The sequence below is a fragment of the Hemitrygon akajei genome, chromosome 2 (genome assembly GCF_048418815.1).
Source record: "Hemitrygon akajei chromosome 2, sHemAka1.3, whole genome shotgun sequence".
Classification (NCBI taxonomy): Eukaryota; Metazoa; Chordata; class Chondrichthyes; order Myliobatiformes; family Dasyatidae; genus Hemitrygon; species Hemitrygon akajei.
This window is the reverse complement of record NC_133125.1, coordinates 13,680,481-13,701,188: the sequence shown is the minus strand read 5'-3', so window position 1 is coordinate 13,701,188 and position 20,708 is coordinate 13,680,481. Positions and strand designations below refer to the sequence as shown.

Genomic DNA, 20,708 nt, shown 5'->3' with positions numbered 1-20,708 from the left:
CCAGAGGGTGGTCAGTATATGTAATATGCTGCCAAAAGAAGTGGTTGATCAGATATCTTGGGATTACTAAGAAGGGAATCTTTGTTGACATGGTCCAGTTGGGTCAAGGAGCCAGAGCCCGATGGTGGGCAGAATGGCCTCCATCATCTCATCATAATTCTGTGGCTTTAATTTCTTTTAAAGAAACTTTGCTGTGCTGTTGTCAGGAAGTAAAGAGATTTGATTGTCACCTGCTCCCTGTTTCTACGTTGTGTCTGGTGCCTGTTTCCTCTGACTGAAATTAATATGGGGAGAAAAGTGCAGAGTTCCTTGAAGTTTATTTTTTTCCTTTATTTATCTAGGGATATGGCAAGGAAAGGGTGCTTTGTCCCTTTGAGCCATGCTGCTCAGCAAACCCCGATTTAACACTAACCAAATCACAGATCAATCTACAGTCACCAATTAAACTATCCAGTACGTCTTTTGACTGTGGATGGAAACCGGAGAACCAGGAGAAAAACTTTGCATTCCACTGGAGTACAGAGACTCCTTACTGGGAATGTCAGGATTGAACTCTGAACTCCCAGAACTGACGCCCAGAGATTAATAGTGTCTTGTTAACCACTACGGTACCGTGGCACCCCTTGTAAATCCTGCAACATCTGGGAAATATATCTTTAAAATTTCCTGATGGCAGTGTCTTTGCATTGAAAGGAAAGTTGTTAATGAAAGCGTCACAACACTGGCTGTATCACCATCTGGTATGGGCAGTGGGGCTACTGCATAGGATCGAAGTAAGCTGTAAAATTAGTCAGCTCCATCATGGGCACTAACCTTCACAGTATCCAGTACACAGAAAATCGAAAACCTACAGCACAATACAGGCCCTTCGGCCCACAGTGCTCTGCCGAACATGTACTTACTTAGAAATTACCGAGGGTTACCCATAGGCCTCTATTTTTCTAAACTCCATGCACCTATCCAGGAGTCTCTTAAAAGACCCTATCGTATCCACCTCCACCACCATTGCCGGCAGCCCATCCCACAAACTCACCACTCTTTCTGTAAAAAAACTTACCCCTGACATCTTTTCTGTACCTACTTCCAAACACCTTAAAACTATGCCCCCTCGTGTTAGCCATTTCAGCCCTGGGAAAAAGCCTCTGGCTAATAACACACAATCAATGACTTTCATCATCTTATACAGCTCTATCAGGTCACCTTGCATCCTCTGCCGTTCCAAGGAGAAAAGGCCGAGTTCACTCAACCTATATTCATAAGGCATGCTCCCCAATCCAGTCAACGTCCTTGTAAATCTCCTGCACCCTTTCTATAGTTTCCACATCCTTCCTGTAGTGAGGTGACCAGAACTGAGCACAGTATTCCAAGTGGGGTCTGACTAGGATCCTATATAGTTGTAACAAAGGAAACCCATCAGGAGAACATACAAATTCCTTATTGGCAGTGCGTGAATTGAACCCATATCACTGGTACTGTGAAGTGTTGTGCTAACCACTATGCTACCATGCCACCCCTAGTGGTTTGAAGACCACAATCAAAGTGCATGTTTGACATCAATGTCCTGATGAAGGGTTTTGGCCCAAAACATCATTCCTCTGTATAGATATTATCTGATCTGCTGAGTTCCTCCAGCGTTTTGTGTTTGTTATATCTTCAAGGAATGGTGCCTCAAAAAAGTCAGTGTCCATCATTAAGGACCCCCATCACCCAGGTCATGCCCTCTTCTCATTGTTACCATCAGGAAGGAGGTGCAGAAGCCTGAAGGCACACACTCAGCGATTCAGGAACAGCTTCTTCCCCTCTGCCATTGGATTTGTAAATGGACATTGAACTCATGAGCACTACCTCACTACTTTTTATTTCTGTTTTATAATTGCTTATTTAATTTAACCATTTTGTTTATATATATATTTCACTGTAATTCAGTTTTTTAAGAATATATTATGTGTGTTGGCACGTGGCCATGTGGTTAAGGTGTTGATCTAGTGATCTGAAGGTCGCTAGTTCGAGCCTCAGCTAAGGCAGCGTGTTGTGTCCTTGAGCGAGGCACTTAACCACACATTGCTCTGTGGCGACGCCGGTGCCAAGCTGTATCGTCCCTTGCCCTTCCCTTGGACAACATCGGTGGCATGGAGAGGGGAGACTGGCAGCATGGGCAACTGCCGATCTCCCATAAAACCCTGCCCAGGCCTGCTCCCTGGAAACTTTCTCTCGAGACTATCGGATGCCTATTATCATGTATTGCATTGTGCTGCTGCCACAAAGTTAACAGGTGTCACGACATGTACCAGTGGTATTAAACGTGATTCTGATTCTGATTCAATTACAAGAGATTACACCAATTCCACACTTCATGCTTTGAGTTACAAAATCAGGATAATGTTACGTCTGTAACAGTGCCAAGCACCAGTCAGGGATGTTGCAAATGTTGTATAATTAGTCACTGTGAAATAAAGCCACTGTATCAGTCTGTGCTGTCAGGAAAATAATCTGTGTAGGTGTACATTTACGAACAATACTTCTGTTTTGTTCCTTTACCATTGTAACTTACAGGTTCAGAGTTTCATGAGAGGCTGGCTGTGTCGAAGAAAATGGAAGACGATTGTTCAGGATTACATCTGCTCCCCGCACGCGGAGAGCATGAGGAAACGGAATCAGATAGTCTTCAATATGGTTGAGGCAGAGGCTGAGTACGTACAGCAGCTCTACGTCCTCATCAACTGTTTCCTGCGGCCCCTGAGGATGGCTGCCAGCTCAAAGAAGCCGCCCATAAGTCACGACGACGTCAGCAGCATCTTCCTCAACAGGTATTAGGCACTTTGCCTCAGACGACGTTTAACTTCATTTATTATTTCAATTGATGTTCTTCTTCCTTCACGAATTGGTTATCAGTTGCTTTGATATTGAAATTGTCATCTTGGGTGCTGCCAGTACCTTGTGTTGATATCAGAGTAACAAACACAACAGGCTGGAGGAACTCAGCAGATCAGATAGCATCTGCAGAGGAATGTCGTTTTGGGTCAAGACCCTTCATCAGGACATTGGTGTCAGACGTGCATGTTGCTTGTGGTCTTCAGACCACTGTAATTTTTAAAGGCACGAGATTTTGCAGATGCTGGAAATCCAGAGCAACACGCACACACAAAGTAGTGTTTCATTGATTCCATTGTATTTCTTTGTTCTACTGTGAATGCCTGCATGAAGAAGAGACATCTACTGTACGTACTTTGATAATAAATTTACTTAGAACGTTGTACAAAATACTAGAGGAACTCAAAAAGTCATGCAGCATCTTTGGAGGGGAATGAACAGTCGATGTTTCGGGCCAAGATCCTGATGAGGTCCTGATGCAGAGTGTCTGCCCAAAATATCAACTGTTTATTCCTCTGCATGCATTGCTATTTGACCTGCTGAGTTCCTGCAGCATTTTATGTGTGTTACTATAGTTTTTAAAGGAAAACTTTAGATGTGTAATCTGTTGTAACTTTGGAAACCGTAGCATCCCACTTACATAAATGCTGAATAGATTTATTTTAGTGATGTTAAATACAGGTCAACATTGCATTGGATACTAGACTTGAAATAGAGGTGCATGGTTTGCATTCAGATGACAGATGATTATAGAGCATTAATTTATTGTTGTGAATATAAATTATGGTTGTTTAGTAAGACTATTTTAATCAGCATCAGTTCCAAGGGGATGTTTCTGGAGGGAAATTAGAATCCATAAATTTTTGACTCAGACAACCCACACAACCAAGGCTGCTGCTTCTACTTCAGCCCATCAAACCTACTGGGGCATAGGCTGCTGGAAGCAACTTGTCAGGGTCCTTTATCCCAGGCCATTCTTTTTCTTTTTCAAGGTGCAGCCCATCGAAGATGCTTCCTCTCCCAGGGGCAAGGACTTTAGTGCTTCTGCTGCCGTTTCTGTAGTGCTGGGCTTTTATAGAATGGGTTTGCCAGCCCCATGCCCAACCCTACTGCTATTGCAGCCAGGCTTGGGACTGTTCATGGTGGAGTTACGACCAAGGCTAGCACCCAAAAAACAGAAGCTAATTGTGTACACCAGAGACTCTGCAGATGCTGGAAATCCAGAGCAATACCCACAAAATACAGGAGGAACTCAGCAGGTCAAGCAGCATCTACGGAGAGGAACAAACAGTTGATGTTTTAAGCTGAAATCCTCTATCAGGTCTACAAAGACCACAAGACCAGAAGATATAGGAGGAGAATTAGGCCATTTCTCCCATCGAGTCTGCTCTGCCATTTCATCATGGCTGATCCAATTTTCCTCTCAGCCCCAATCCTTCTCCCAGTATCCCCTCATGCCCTAATCTATCAGCCTCTGCCTTAAATATACATAAAAACTTAGCCTCCAGCGCTGCCTGTGGCAAAGAATTCCACAGATTCTCCACTCCTCATCATTCTGAAAGGACTCTCCCTCTATTCTGAGGCTGTGTCCTCTGGTCCTAGACTCTCCCACCATAGGAAACATCCTCTCCACATCCACTCTATTAATGCCTTTCACCTTTCGATAGGTTTCAATGAGGTCCCCCCTCATTCTTCTGAATTCTAGTGAATATAGGCCCAGAGCCCTCAAACACTCTTCATATGATGAGCCATTCAATCCTGGAATAATTTTCCTCAACCTCTTTTGAACCCTCTCCCATTTCAGCACTTCCTTTCTGAGGTGAGGGAGATGAGGAGCCCAACACTGCTCACAATTCTCCAAGTGAGGCCTCAGCCGTGTTTTACAAAGTCTCAACATTACATCCTTGCTTTTATATTCCAGTCCTCTTGAAATGAATCCTAACATTGCACTTGCCTTCCTCACCACAGACTCAACCTGCAAATTAACCTTTAGGGAATCCTGCACAAGGACTCCCAAGTCCCTCTGCACCTCAGATTTTTGTATTTTCTTTTCATTTGGAAAATTGTCAACCTTTTCGACTGAAGTGCATGACTGTACACTTTTTATCACTGTTTCCCACCTGCCATTTCCTTGTCCATTCTAAGTCCTTATGTAGCCTCTCTACTTCCTCAAAACTACCTGTTCCTCCACCTATCCTCATATTGTCAGCAAACTTTGTAACAACGCCATCTATCTCATTATCCAAATCATTGACATACAAAATGTAAAAAGAGTTGGTCCCAACACAGACCCCAGCACTGGAGAAACCGTCAGCTCCACTAAGAGCAGCGTCCATGGATCCACCACCCAGTCAGAACTTGAATAAGCAAATCTTTCCTGACCTTAACAGTGTTCTGTAAGAGAGAAGTTCAGTGAAGTCTTTAGAACATTAAAAATAATTATCCTCCGAACACCCGAGACATAAACACTCTGCGCCGTTCCTTGCAGACTGGAAAGTCTGTAGATTTAATTCCAGGCTCCCGCTGGACTGCTGACATCCCTGGAGACTGTTGTAGCATTCTCCCAGCCAGGGAGATGTGTAAACAGTAGTCGTCCCAGGTTTGTGCTCTGGGCTGCTTTCTCATTGGTTCTGCTCAGATGTTCAGGGCAATTGAAAAATGGGATAGCTAGTTGATTCTCAAGGGCTTGTAGAGCGGAAAGAAGGATCACATGCTTCCTTTTACCGCTCAGTCCAATGAAATAAACAATAGAAACATATGTTGCTGAATATCTGATTGCACTGAATGGAACGGCATGGTAGCATAGTGGTTAGCACAACAATTCACAGCCGCTGGCTGTAGGATCTCAGTTTGATTCCTGCCGTCATCTATAAGGAGCTTATATGATCTCCCCATGACTGTGTGGGTTTCCCGCAGGTGCTCCGGTTTCCTCCTATATTCTAAAGACTTCCGGTTAGTGTTAGTGAGTTATGGGTAGGCAGTGTTGGCACTGGAACTGTGGCAACACTTGTGGAATGCCTCAGCACAATCTTCACTGATCTGATTTGAGACAAAATGACGCATTTCACAGTGTGTTTCGATGTCCCTGTACAAATAAACCTAATTTGAATTTCTGAGCAACGAATGCACACAAAGTGCTGGAGGAACTCAGCAGGTCAGGCAGCATCTATGGAGGGAGATACATGACCAATGTGCAGATGTGGAATTGGGTTTTATTGTGGATAATGTGGGTACATTTTTGTACCCCGAATGAACAGTCACAAGCACTTCGATCACTCAATCTTTGAGATTGAACATTTCTTATGTTTCTCCAAGTATATACTGGTACTCTCAGTGACCACATTATTAGGTATTACAGGAGTGAAACCCAACGCGGTCTTCTGCTGCTGTAGCCCATCCACTTCCAGCTTTGATGTGTTGTGCATTCAAAGAAGCTCTTCTGCACGCCACTGTTATAATGCATGGTTATTTGAGTTACTGTTGCCTTCCTGTCAGCTTGAACCAGTCTGGCCATTCTCCTCTGACCTTGCTCATTAACGAGGTGTGTTCGACAAAGAACTGCTGCTCAGTGGGTGTTTTCTGCTTTTTGCATCGTTCTGTGTGAACACTGCAGACTTTTTTGTGTGAAAATCCCAGGAGATCAGCAGTTTCTGAGATACTCAAACCACTTCGTCTGGCACCAACAATCATTCAAAGTCCATTGGATTTCATTTTTCCCCATTCTGATGCTTGGTCTGAACAACAACTAAACCTCTTGACCATGTCTACATGTTTTTATGCATTGAGTTGCTGCCACGTGATTGGATGATTAGATATTTACATTAACGAGCAGGTGTACAGGTGTACATAATAACGTGGCCACTAAGTGTATATGTAAATCCACCTTTCACATTTCTGCTTAAACCCTCAGCTGCGATCACCAACTTAATATTGGCCTGTTGATCTCAATACAATGTTCAATGAAGAGCAAAGGCTTGTGTTAATTGCTCATTACTTAAAATATTAACACCCCAAAACTCAGTCTTGCTGAAGGGTCTCAGCCCAAAACGTCGACTGTACTCTTTTCCATGGATAATGCCTGGCCTGCTGAGTTCCTCCAACATTTTGTGTGTGTCCCTTGGATTAACAGCATCTGCAGATTTTCTCTTCTCTGTGATCCCAAAACTTTTGTGCCTTGTCCAGAAAGATGCGGGTAATACTCTCCCATGCATTTCAGTTAAAGGGAAGGACTTGGGTAACAACACTATTTTAAAAAATACTCTTCCACACCTTATTTAAAAAGATTAAATTATTTCCATTACTTCTTAAAAATGTCTCCAATGCCTTGTTGATTCAGATTTTAAAAAAATGTTTCTTTGAAATATTTTGAAGTTCAAGGTTTATCGTCATTCAACTATACACATGTATACAGCTAAATGAAACATCGTTCGTCTGCAGCCAAGGAGCAAAGCACAGTGCATGTATCACATTCAGCACATAAAGTAATATTAACAGTTAAAGAAAAAATATTCTGTAGATGTAGAAGATGATATTAAATGCATATACAACATAGTTAAATATACAACACTATTACTGTATGGGGTGGTAGCAGATGTTCAGAAGTCTCACAGCCTCAGGGAGGAAGCTGTTACCCAGCCTAAAAGTCCTTGTTCTTATACTGTGGCACCTTCTGCCTGGCGGCAGGAGGTCACTGAGATTGAAGGGTGGATTTAAAAAGTTGAATACGTAGCCAGTTCTATTTTTAGAGATCTATGCCTACTGTTTGATTTTATTTAGTATCTATGGATTGGAGTGAAAGAACTACCACAGTAACACATGCCTGCATTCTGTCTATTGATGTTGGGTGCTTTGTTAAGCCCCAAATCAAGGCCCTTTTCTGTTAAACTTATTGGTAATGTCAGTCTGTGAGTAATTTCAGTGACAAGAGCAGGAAGAATGAGTCAGCACTTTGTAAAGGTCGGTCATTTACAATGTGCAGCATCATTTGGTTCTATTACTAAAGGGGTAGAGCACAGTTTGCAAAGACTGTCAGTGAAAAGATAAAGTTCAGGTGAATGAAATAAATACCTGCTGAAACACTTTAGATTTCCACTTCCCATGGTTCTGTGGAACTGGTTACATCACCTGTAAAGGAAACTTTATTCAAAGTACATCACTACCAACACTGCAGTGACCCTTTATTACTGTACTAGACTGTTAGTCTGGGTTATGTGTCTGGAGGGGGTCAGGAATATAGGCCATTATTGGCAAAGCCCTCCCCACCATTAACGTGCTAATGGAGCTCTACCACAAGAAAGCACCATCCAGGCCGTACTCTCTTCTTTCTGCTGCCGTCGGGAAGGAGGTACAGAAGCCTTTGGTCCCACACCACCAGGTTCAGGAACAGTTATTACCCTTCAACCACCAGGCTTGTAAGCCAGCATGGATAATTTTTTACCACTGAGGTTGGGTAGGACTACAACTAGCGGTCAGAGGTTAAGGGTGAAAGGTGAAAAGTTTAAGGGGAACCTGAGGGGGATCTTCTCCATTCAGAGGGAATGAGCTGCCAGCAGAATTAGAGGATGCAGGCTCGATTTCATCGTTAAAGTGAAGTTTGTTTTGTGCATAGTTGTTAGTGGAATGGAGGGCTATGGTCCAGGGAGTAAGGGTATGGTCAGAAGGAGTAGGCAGTTTCAATAGTTCAGCACAGACTAGATGGGCTGAAAGACCGGTTTCTGATCTGGATTTTTCTATATTTTTCTGATGACTCTATAACTTCACTCACCACAACTCTGAGCTGATTCTACAGCCTACAGTCTCACTTTCAAGAACTCTTTACAACACATGTTCTCAGTATTATTTGTTTAATTTGCGCAGTTTGTCTCCTTTTGGATATTGGTTATTTGTCAGTCTTTGTTTATGTACAGTTGTTAGTAAATTCTATTATATTTCTTTAAGTTCTGTAATTGCCTGCAGGATAAAGAATCTCAAGGTTGGGTATGGTGACATGTGGTGACATAAGCATACTTAGATTATAAACTTACTTTGAACTGAGTGCTGCCACTGAGCTGGGGTCTCACAGAGGGCTTCAGTTCACTGTGTACTACTGTTTGAAGTCCATCTGATTGAAATGCTGCTTTTGTTTTCTTTCAGTGAGACCATCATGTTCCTCCATGAGATATTTTACCAAGGACTGAAAGCACGGATTGCAAATTGGCCCACCCTAGTGTTGGGTAAGAATTGTTCAATGCAGAGATGGGAAAACCATAGAAGGGCATGGGCTCAGTGGCCACGTTATCGCACACAAAATGCTGGAGGAACTCAGCAGGCCAGGCAGCATCTCTGGAAAAAAAGTGCTGTTGATGTTTTGGGCCGAGGCCCTTCAGCAGGACTGGGGGAGAAAACGGTCTCCCAATCTACGTCGATATACAAGGGGCCACACCGGGAGCTCCGAACACAATAGATGACCCCCCAACGGACTCATAGGTGAAGTGTCACTTCACCTGGAAGGACTGTTTAGGGTCCTGAATGGTAGTGAGGGAGGAGGTGTAGGGGCAGGTGTAGCACTTGTTCCATTTGCAGGGATAAGTGCCAGGAGGGACATCAAGGGGGAGAGACCATTTCTCCAAGTGCGTGGAATGCCCTGCCAGAGGTGGTGGGAGAGGCCGATACAGGTACATTGGGGGCATTTAAGAGACTCATAGGTAAGCACATGGATGATATGAAAATAGAGGGCTGTGGGTGGGGAAAGGGTTAGATTGATCTTGGAGTAGGTTAAAATGTCGGCACAACTTTGTGGGCTGAAGGACCTGTAATGTACTGTGGTGTTCTATGCTCTAGGTAAAACAGAAAACAAACACGTTATGCTCGTGGTGTAACAGGCAAGTAGAGCTAACCTCATCAGCAAGAGTGGTCATATGGTGGAGTAAAGCAACAAATTCTTCCTCCTGCAAATTGTCAACTCCGGATTAGAAAGTTAATACATTTCCTTTACAAGTCTGGGAGCCAATTTCACTGCACAGTACAGATTGCCAGTAATTCTCCATGACTTGTGGGAGATGAGGAGTAATTTCCATCCCTGCACTGCCCAGGAACCTTTCTCCACTGAGAATTCCTACAAAAACACTGAGTCAGTCACAGCTTACAAACTATTAATATCAGTCAGGTGGTGGACCATGCCCTGGTTTCCAATGTGCTTATGAAGCCATCTGGTAGTAGCTCAGTTTTGGAGAATTCCTTTTATGATACATCAACAACAAACCTATCTCACTGACCACATACAAAATGCAGGAGGAACTCAGCAGGTCAGACAGTATCTATGGAGAGGAACGAGCTGTTGCCATTTCGGGCCCAGACCCTTCATCAGGACTGGAGAGGAACTGGGAAGAAGTCAGAACAAGAAGGTGGTAGGAGGGGAAGTGGTACAAGCTGGTGAGTGATAGGTGAGACCAGGTGAGGGGGAGGGAGAGGAAGTGAGAAGCTGAGAGGTGATAAGTGGAAGAGGTAAAGGACTGAAGAAGAAGGAATCTGATAGGAGAGGATAGTGGACCTTGGGAAAGGGAAGGAGGAAGGGCACCAGAGGAAGGTGATTGGCAGGTGTGGAGATGAGCAGGGGTAAGAGGGGAAATCAATGTTCACGCCATCAGGTCGGAGTCTACCCAGACAGAATATGAGGCGTTGCTCCTTCAACCTGAGAGTGGCCTCAATGCGGCAGCAGAGGAGGACATGGACTGATATGTCAGAATGGGAGTGCAAAGCCAAATTGAAATGGGTGGTCAATGGGACCTTTGTGTCAGACGCAGCTAAGATGTGGAATGACCCTTTATACCCCAGCTGATGGGTGACTAGAAATGTGAAAAGTGAATTGATGTGGTTCTCAAAGGGTAGATATTGGCCAAGGAGAGAAGAGAAGAGTTTGTGAGAAGGGTCGAGAGGATAAAATGGGTGAGTGTAGGATTAATGTAAATGAGTGTTTGATTGATGAGGAGTCAGTGGGTCGCAGGACCCATTTTGCATGCCATATCGGTCAAGGATTCTACGATGTTAGTTGATAAATGCAGAGGAAAGGTAAAGGACTGGTCAACCACAATAAGCTTGCTGGTGAATTCTTGGGAAGGAGGCAGAAGTATGCTCTGAATCTGCAATGCTGGAGGCAGTAGGCAAATGCAGCAGAGCAGCTGAGATGCAGTCTGAGAAATAGTGGTTTCTGTTTAATGTTCAGGCCAGGATCATAATGGAAGTCATTGGGAAATCAACAATCGACTTTGGGCATGTACTCTACTGGTCTCTGGTAGCGTAGTGGCACCCACTTCAGACTTCGGAGGTTTGAATCCGGCTGGCACCTTGCACGAGCTCTACTTGTGCTGGGTTCAGTGTCATGCCAGCAACTCAGCCTCGTAAAACAAGCAAAAGCTAAAGAAATGGCAAGTTTGCCGTTCAATGCGCCAAAATGACATGGAGAGGAACTATGTACTCTACTGGCTGGGGGTCAGAGACCGTTGCTGGCACTGAGAGAAAGGTTGTTATCATGACACCATGTAACTAGGCAGTCTTGTAATTTTTGAGATGCAGGGCGGTAATAGGACCTTCCTGCCTATGAGACTGCACCGCCCAATTACACCCATGTAACCAATTAACTCACGGACCCATATGCCTTTGGAATGTGGGAGGAAAACCACGTGGTCACGGGGAGAACTGAAATCTCCTTACAGACAGCAGGGGGCATTGAACCCGGATCTCTGGTGCTTTAATAGCTGTATGCTAACCTCCACGCTACCACACCACCCCTAGCTAGCAGACCTCGCCCTAGAATTTCAGCAGGCTTGATGGTGATTTACAACTTTCTCAGATGTGAGTGTAAGCCTCAGGTTCAGCCCGCAGCATAAATCTAGGGGAAGACGGCCTCCGGCCTGGCCAAACGTGAGAAATCTCGTGATGTGCCCCCTGTTACAAATCAGTACCCCGAAATAACAAACAGTCTACAATATGCAATTAAATGATTGAGCTTTATAATTCTTAATTTGACTGTAGGGTTAGTAAAGAAAACAAAAAAAAAGGAAAAGGGCCCATTTTAATGAAACAGTCTAATGTCACATTGGAGCTCCCAGTTTTCCCATCTGTTCGATCTCCATCGATCTCCCCCCGGCGTCGTTGACTCCCGACCCCATCCCAAGTCTGCTCAGTCCTGCAGGCTACAACTTCCCCGTTCTGGCATCTTCTCCCGAACCAAAAGCCCGTGAATTCCCTTCCCTCGGACACTCAAGAAAGAAAAACAACTCCCCTCTTTGGTCAGCGCATCTTCCAAAGCCGCCGTTATCTCTAGCCATAACCCAAACACTGCAGCTACAGAGAAACCATCACATGAGCAGTGAAACCTTTCCAAGGGCGTTACTAGAAGGGCCGACAGTTTTTCCTTGTGCCTGATTGCTGTGGGAATGTACTGATGCTCTTTCTGAATAGGGACTTCCACAATGATTCTGGGTAGGGAGCCCCTGCCAGAGAGAATGTGCAGTCATGAATGTCCTTTTCAGTAGGAGAACATGAAGATGCTGGTGTTTCCATGCGCCTTGCTACCTTTAGCATAGGACATAGCACAGTACAGCACAGTACAAGCCCTTGAGCCTACAGTGTTGTTCCGACAATTAAACCGATTTAACCATTCCCTCAAACATAGCCCTCCATTTTTTTCTATCATCCATGTTCCTATCTAAGAGTTTTTTAAATGCCACTAATATATCTGCCTGTATCACCATTCCAGGCAACACGTTTCACACCAGCTACTCTCTGCATATTAAAAAATAACCTGCCTCTGACTGTCCTGCCTGTACTTACCTGCAATCACCTTAAAATTATGAACCTCGTATTAGCCATTCCTGCCCTGGGAAGAGGCATGTTGATTGTCCACTCCATTTATGCCTCTTATCAGCTTATACAGCTCTATTAAAGCACATCATATTGTCCTTCGCTCCAAAGCCCTAACTTGCTCAACCTTTCTTCATGAGGCATGCTCTCTAATGCAGGCAGCACCCTGGTAAATCTCCTCTGCACCCTCTCTAAAGCTTCCACATCCTTTCTATAATGAGCTGACCAGAACTGAAGTGTGGTCTAACCGGGATGTTACAGAGCTGCCATATTTTATGGCAGCAGTACAGTGCACAACATAAAATATGCTATAAATATTATAGTAAGAAATATTATAGATATAAAAGAGCAAAATAGAGAGGTAGTGTTCATAGGTTCATTGTCCGTTCAGAAATCTGATGGCAGAGGGAAAGAATCTGTTCCTAAATCATTGAGCGTGTGTCTTCTGGCTCCTATCCTCCTCCCTGATGGTAGTAATGAGAAAAGGGCGTCTCCTGGACGATGCGGGTCTTTAATGACGGATGTCAGCTTCCTCAGGCCTTACCTTTTGAAGGTGGCTTGATGCTGAGGAAGCAGGTGCCCGCGAGGGAGCAACACACCATAAGCCATCTTAACAACCCTATCAACCTGAGTGGCACGTTTTGACGTAGAAGCTGACAGTTAAACATTCTGGTTGTCATTTGAAACAGAAGTTTATTAGGTCAGCGCACTGTGAGGCAGTTCAGCTAGGTTATAAATCTTCAGGGTGTAAGAATTCTGCCGTTGGAGCAGAGGTGGGAGGAACTGTGCAGATCAAATTGTTTCCATGGGTACCAGATTTCTGCATTCCGCAATCACCATCGAAAGAGAGTGGAACTGTGCGATGATTAATGGTTCTGTTTCCTTTTCCAGCTGACCTGTTTGACATATTGCTGCCAATGTTGAATATCTACCAGGAATTTGTCAGAAACCACCAGTACAGTCTGCAGGTATTAGCAAACTGTAAGCAAAACAGGGACTTTGACAAGCTGTTGAAACAGTATGAATCAAATCCCGCGTGTGAGGGACGGATGTTGGAGACCTTTCTCACGTACCCCATGTTTCAGGTAAAATGTTGAACATTCACTGTAACATATCAATTAAAGTTAAAGGGGAGTTTATTGCCATTTGAACAAATTCTTGACTACATGGGCACAATGAAAAACACTTGCAGGGGCATCGCAGGCACATAACATCATATAAGAGGCATTCACCAGAAAAAAAATTATACATAATTTAAAGTATATTTTATTGAGATACAGTGCAGAGTAGACCCTTTCAGCTCCTCGCACCACCCAACACCCCTGATTTAATACCCCCTGAATCATGGGACAATTTACCAACCAGTACGTCTTTGCACTGTGGGAGGGAAGCCGAGATCCCAAAGGCAACCAACATGCTCCCGGGGCGAACGTACAGACTCCTCATGGGCAGTGGCGGGAATTGAACCCATGTTGCTGCTATTATAAAACATTGTGCTAACCACTACACTACTGTGCCACCCCATCATCATCATCATTATGTGCCATGTCGTATGACGTGGGTGATCGTGGTCTTTCAATGACCATGATTGTTCTTGACGAAATTTTCTACAGAAGAGGTTTGCCATTGCCTTCTTCCGGACAGTGTCTTTACAAGACGGGTGATCCCGGCCATTGTCAATACTCTTCGGCGATTGTCTGCCTGGTGTCAGTGGTCGCATAACCAATGGTTGAGATAGGCACCGGCTGCTCATATGAACATCCATCACTTGCTCCCATGACTTCATGTGACCCTGATCCGGGGCGAAGCAGGTGCAACACCTTGCCCAAAGGTGGCCTGCAGGCTAGCAGAGGGAAGGTGCGCCTTACACCTCCTTTGTTAGAGGCGTATCTCCATCCCTCCACTCCAAATTACACAAAGAAAAACAAATTCCATTTACTTCTCAGCTGAATATATTTTTTTCATCTCATGACGGTTTATATAAGACCATGAGACACGGGAGCAGAACTAGTCCATTTGGCCCATTGAGTCTGCTTCACCTTTTGATCATGCCTGATTTACTATCTCTCTCAGTCCTATTCTCCTGACTTCTCTCCATAACCTGATGCCTTAATTTATCAAGAACTTATCAAGTACAGGCCCAGAGCCATAAAACACTCCTCATATGTCAACCCTTTCATTCCTGGGATCATTTTCGCAAACCTCCTCTGGACCTTCTCCAAAGGCAACACAAACTTTCTTAGATATGAGGCCCAAAACTGCTGACACTACTCCAAAAGCAGTCTGGCTAAATGCCTTATAAAACCTTAGCTTTATGTTTGGAGTGAGCATTGCTGAGCATCTCTGAAGAAACAAAATTATATCTGATAATTGTGAACAGGAGCCAATCAAATCAGTTGGAGGAACAATAATCACTTGGTTTCAGGAAGCAAGCTGACATTAGACCAATCAGCTCAGAGATCAATATTTTCACTGCCTTTAGGATTTCTGATACCTAGGTTTTATACAATGAACATAGTTCCTGGGATTTGTCACAGAAAGCTTAGCCAATATATAGCATAGTGGTTAACACAACACTATTGCATCTTGGGGCGTTGGAATTTAGAGTCCAATTCTGACATTAACTGTTTGTATGTCCTCCCCGTGAATGAGTAGGTTTTCTCTGGGTGCGCCAGTTTCCTCATGCAGTCCAGAGACGTACTGGCTAGTAGCTTAATTACTTACTGCCCGTTACGCCACTGGTGCTAATGGCAATGAAGGTCCACCATCCTCATTGTTGTTTCCTTAACAGTTTTGTTTTGACCAGTCAGGATTGTTAACCCCGAGCTGAACCCCCGAACCTGGAGGACTGGTGGGCCACAAATCGTCTGGCCTCTACCCTTTGTCCCATTTGGCATGGGTGACCCGACCAAGAGTACAAGGCCCTGACTTTGGTACAAGGCCCTGACTCCAGCCAACTTAGTTCTCCGGGTCATTGAGGCACGCAATGACAAGGTAGTGGTCCTCCCACAGCTGAAAGATATACCTGCCGGCTGATAAATTAATTGGTCATTGTAAATCATCCCATTATCAGGCTAGGGTTAAAGCAGTGGGTTGCTGGCGGCGCGGCTCGAAGAGCTGGAAAGGCCTATTTTGTGCTGCATCACTAAATAAATAAATCATTGGTTCCAGATCCGCAGAAAAATCTCAAATACATGGTTTTAATGTTTTCTTTCTTACCAATATTATGCCTTCATTATTCCAGATCCCACGTTATATAATAACGTTACACGAGCTGCTTGCACACACACCACACGAGCACGTGGAAAGAAAAAGCTTGGAATTTGCAAAGTCAAAATTGGAGAACCTGTCACGGTAAGTTAGCTTAAAAACTGTACTTGTGTGATATAGAGCAAGTCCTTCACCAAAGGAACCAGTCTACTTTAGTGTTTAGATGGCACTATTATAGAGCCAGCGACTGGGGTTCAGTTGCCGCTGCTGCCTGTAAGGAGTTCTGCCCGCGACCGTGTGGATTTCCTCCGGGTGATCAGGTTTCCTCCCGCAGTCCAAAGATGTATGGGTTGGTAGGTAATTTGGTCACGTGGGTGTAACTGGCAGTGCAGACTCGTTGGGCCAGAAGGGCCTGTTACAGCGTTGTATCTTTAAATAAAATTAAAAAATGAAGGTAATGTTTTACAGCGCTTGCAATGTTTATTTGTTTATTGCAATACAGCGCATATCAGGTCCTACCGACCCTTCGAGCTGCCCCACTCAGTAACTCCGATTTAACCCTAGACTAATCATGGGACAATTTACAATGACCAATTAACCTACTAACTAGTACGTCTTTGGACTGTGGGAGGAAATGGGCCCATCCGGAGAAAACTCGGACGTTCCACGGGGAAGAGGTACAGACTCCTTACAGGTGACGTCGGAGCTTAAATCCGAACTCTGGAACCCCAAGCTTTAATAGCGCTGCACTAACTGTGGCACCCTGGTCTGATAGGGTTCAATTCCCGCCACTGCCTGTAAGGAGTTTTTACGTTCTCCATGTAACCGCATGGGTTTCCTCTAGGTGCTCTGGTTACCTCCCAGATTCCAAAATTCCCAAAACCTCAACTCCCAATGCTGCAAAACGGACCCTTTGGAGTGAATCCCCCCCCACCCCCATTTGCCCTCCCCCCTCCAAATTTTTGTGTTGAATAGTTTTTCCTTTCCATTAAGTTAAGGTAAGAAAGTAAAAGGCATTTGATCTGCCTTTGCCGTCAATTTCTGTCTTGGTTTCTAGCAGGCTAATTATGTGGCTTTTGAAAAACAGTCAAAGTGTTGCCACTTGACTGGTTGTGGACTATTTTCTTTGAGCATGAAGTTGTTCTGATTAATTTTCCACAGCTTATTAAAATGAAATTTATAACATTAGTCTGGAGATGATCCACAGTGTTCTTTCGCAAAAGTTCAGCAAATAATCGATCTTCTAATTAGATGCAGGTATAATTTGCATTGTAGTTCTACTGACTGGAGTGTTTTAATCTTCCTTACTGACACGGGGAAGACACACTGTTATGCTTGTTCTTAATAAAGACAAACAGTGTGGATAAAACTAACACATACTTATTTAATCCCACACGATCGTGTGTGACCAGCTCACTAATGTCGCTACCTGTTTCGGGTGAACTGCCCGCATTGCACCCTGGGAACTGAAGTTCTTTATTATGTACACGAGTAATAACGGACTTTTCAAGTCTATCCACCCATTTAAAACATTTCCCAATGCTTTTAAGCAACACACAGAAAGTTTTGGAGGCAATGTCCCTCCTTTTCTTAGCAGCTGCTCGGAACCATGATTGCTCTGAGCAGGGGGATCCTTACATGGGCTGGAAAGTGCACAGCACTTTGTATAGAAGAAAATGCCAGCTGTCCAGCAACAGAAGTTATATGCACGGGAGCATTTCAGTTATTGCGCTGCCATGCTCCCGTGCAGCTTAAAGTGAACGGTGGCTAGAGGAATTCTCATGAAGGGTCTCGACCTCGGATGTTTCTTCCCCTTCATAGGCGATGCCCGACTTACTGAGTTTTTCCAGCATTTTGTGTGCATTGTTCCAGTTTTCTGACATCTGCAGAATCTCTTGTGTTTTACAGATGTTTTTAAGTTTTTGATTTAATTTTATTTTTAATGAAGCTACATGAGCTCTTCTTCAAAGCTTAATCTAATACTCCTAAAGTAGCCTGGTGTCTTCATTTTGGAAAATGCAACTGAAAACGGGTTTCTCCTTTGTTTCATTATTGATCATGTGACTGAAAACGAGTGTCTCCTTTGTTTCAACCATGATCATGTGACTGGCCTGCCAGCTCCCTCACCTTGATCCATCCAATCATTTTCCAAGCCTGCTGTCACTGCTGTTTATTTTACTTTAGGCCCTTCAAGCTGCACCATCCAGCAACCCCTGACAATTCCCGATGTAACACTAGAGCACCACAACACAGAACAGGATTCGACCCATCTATTCTGTGCTACACCATTAATCTGCCTCGTCCTATCAACCTGCACCCGGCCCATAGCCCACTGTACCCCTCTCATCCATGAAGGCCAACGTGCCAAAAGCTTTCTTAAGGACGCTATCTTTTGTGAAACCACTTTCCAGGAACTATAAATAACTTACAGTGACTAATTAACCTAAAACCAGTACGTCAATGGACTGTGGGAGGAAACTGGAGCAGGTGGAGAAAACTCGTCCATTTCATGGGGAGGACATAAAGAGACGCCATACAGAGGATGCTGGGATTGAGCTTGGACTCTGATGCCCATGGCGTTGATAGCTGCAATCTCACAGCACGTCAGCTAATACAAACCCTACTGGCGCCATCAAGCCTTAGAAAATTCAGCTTCATTTATGATCTTTCATCGTAAGTGCAAAGGCAAAATGTTACAAACACTGAAAATGTGAAATACAAGTTAAATCTGCTGAATCTGATTAGCGGGTCAGTTAGCAGCTGTGTCTGGAGGAAATAATTCAATGAATTTTTTAAGTCGGTGAACTGGCAGAGGACCAGGAAATATTATGTACATTAAGGGTCTGAATCAAGGTTAGCATACTATATTTTCTGAAAGGTAGCTCCATCGCCTATTGAAAGCCCTGTCTAATGTTCCTGAAGTAAAGATTGAAGATGAGCTTTATATGTCACATGTACATCGAAACATACAGTGAAATGTGTCGTCTCCATCAACAACCAACACAGTCTGAGGATGTGCTGGGGGCAGCCCACAAGCGTTGCCATGCCTCTGCAGCCAACATAGCATCCCCACAACTTACTAACCCTAACCCGTACGACTTCGGATCAGGGGAGGAAACACGGGGAGAACATGCAAACTCCTTACAGACAGCAGCAGAAAATGAAGCCTGATCACTGGCACTGAGAAGCATTATATTAGTCACCATGGTACTGTGCCTCCGTCAGAAATCTTCATGCTTTATGTGATTTTTGGATGACAGTAAGATAAACGTAACTGGATTTTCAGCCAATAGAGATCCAGCCGAGCTTTTCAGCCAATAGAGATCCAGTCCAGCTGTTCAGCCAATAGAGATCCAGCCCAGCTGTTCAGCCAATAGGGATCCAGACCAGGTCTTGTTTTGCCTGGCCAGTTAAGCGTTTACACTGGTGTCCATTTGGTGGTGATCGTCATTCTGATTCTAATGGTCAAGGTGCTGTGAGAGGGCCAAGCCTCCGCACTGTCAGTAAAACCACACCCCTGACACTCCTGATGGTCACAGCTGTCTTGTTGGAACCTGAAAAATGGGCACAATCAGCCGTGTAGTTATGTGAGGAGGTGACACAGCCGTGTAGTTACGTGAGGGGGTGACACAGCCGTGTAGTTACGTGAGGGGGTGACACAGCCCTGTGGTGGTTAGCACAATTGTTTTACAGAAGCAGCAATCATCGACCAGGGTTCGATTCCCGCTGCTGTCTGTAAAGAGCTTGCAAGTTTTCCCCGTGAACATATGGGCTTCCTCCGGGTGCTCTGGTTTCCTCCCACAGTCCATAGAAATACAGGTTAGGGTTAGTGAATTGTGGGCAGGCCATGTTGGCGCTGGAGACACGGCAACACTAGCGGGCTGCCCCCAGGCACAATCCTCAGACTGAGTTGGTCGGTGTGCATTTCACTGTATGTTTCCATGTTTAAATGTACACGTCAGGGAAAAAAAAACTCATCTTTATGTTGCATAAAACTGGTTTAAGCCTGAATTGGATCACATTGGAGATGATTTTTCAGTGAAAATATGCTCACTATAAAGTTGACCTGAACCCTCTGCCCATCATTTGCTTTAGCATTTCTGATGACATCTGTGTCCCTTGTGACCCCCAGGAACCCTCTGGCCTGTCCCTGGGTCTCAGGATGGGCTGGGGTGCATCAGCTACAGCGGGGTTAATTGAATATGTAAATATTTGGAGCTCACTCAATTTTTGAGCTGGGAGAGTGGGATCTAAAATCCTGCCCCCTGCATCAGTTCTTCAGCCATACATTCATCGACACATCATCCTATTCTAACTCTCACTGGTGCGTGGCACAGGCAACAATCCAGAGATTACTACCATTGAGGTCATACAGAAACACTCTTAACTTATGTAAATACACATTTGTTTTTTTATCCGGAGATTAGAACATGAATGCTAAATATCAAGATTTTACTACATTGATTCAAATATTTTGAACTTACTTGAAATCATTGAATTTTATGCTGAACAGGTGAAATAATAGCCCAGTTGTTCTTATTAGATTAGATTTAAATCAGAGTTCGATATATGAACATAAATTATTTATTGATTGAGATACAGTATGGAATAGGTCCTTCCAGCTCTATGAACTATGCCATCCAACAATCCCCTGATTTAATTTTAGCCTAATCAAGGGATTGTTTACAATGACCAATTAACCTGTCAACAGCGTATTGGACTGTGGGAGGAAACCAGAGCACCTGGAGGAAACCCACGTGGTCATGGAGGGTACATACAAACTCTTA

The 20,708-nt window shown here is 44.2% G+C and overlaps 1 protein-coding gene across 2 annotated transcripts in view; it reads left to right on the top strand.

Annotated features, from left to right (window-relative positions):
- Positions 1 to 20,708, top strand: part of rasgrf2b (Ras protein-specific guanine nucleotide-releasing factor 2b) — a 141,590-nt gene that overhangs the window by 60,985 nt on the left and 59,897 nt on the right. For both annotated transcript variants that reach the window (XM_073067295.1, XM_073067303.1), the window contains exons 5-8: positions 2,554 to 2,807; positions 9,004 to 9,083; positions 13,603 to 13,796; positions 15,956 to 16,065. In XM_073067295.1, the coding sequence (XP_072923396.1) occupies positions 2,554 to 2,807; positions 9,004 to 9,083; positions 13,603 to 13,796; positions 15,956 to 16,065 (638 nt within the window). The remainder of the gene's footprint in view (positions 1 to 2,553; positions 2,808 to 9,003; positions 9,084 to 13,602; positions 13,797 to 15,955; positions 16,066 to 20,708) is intronic.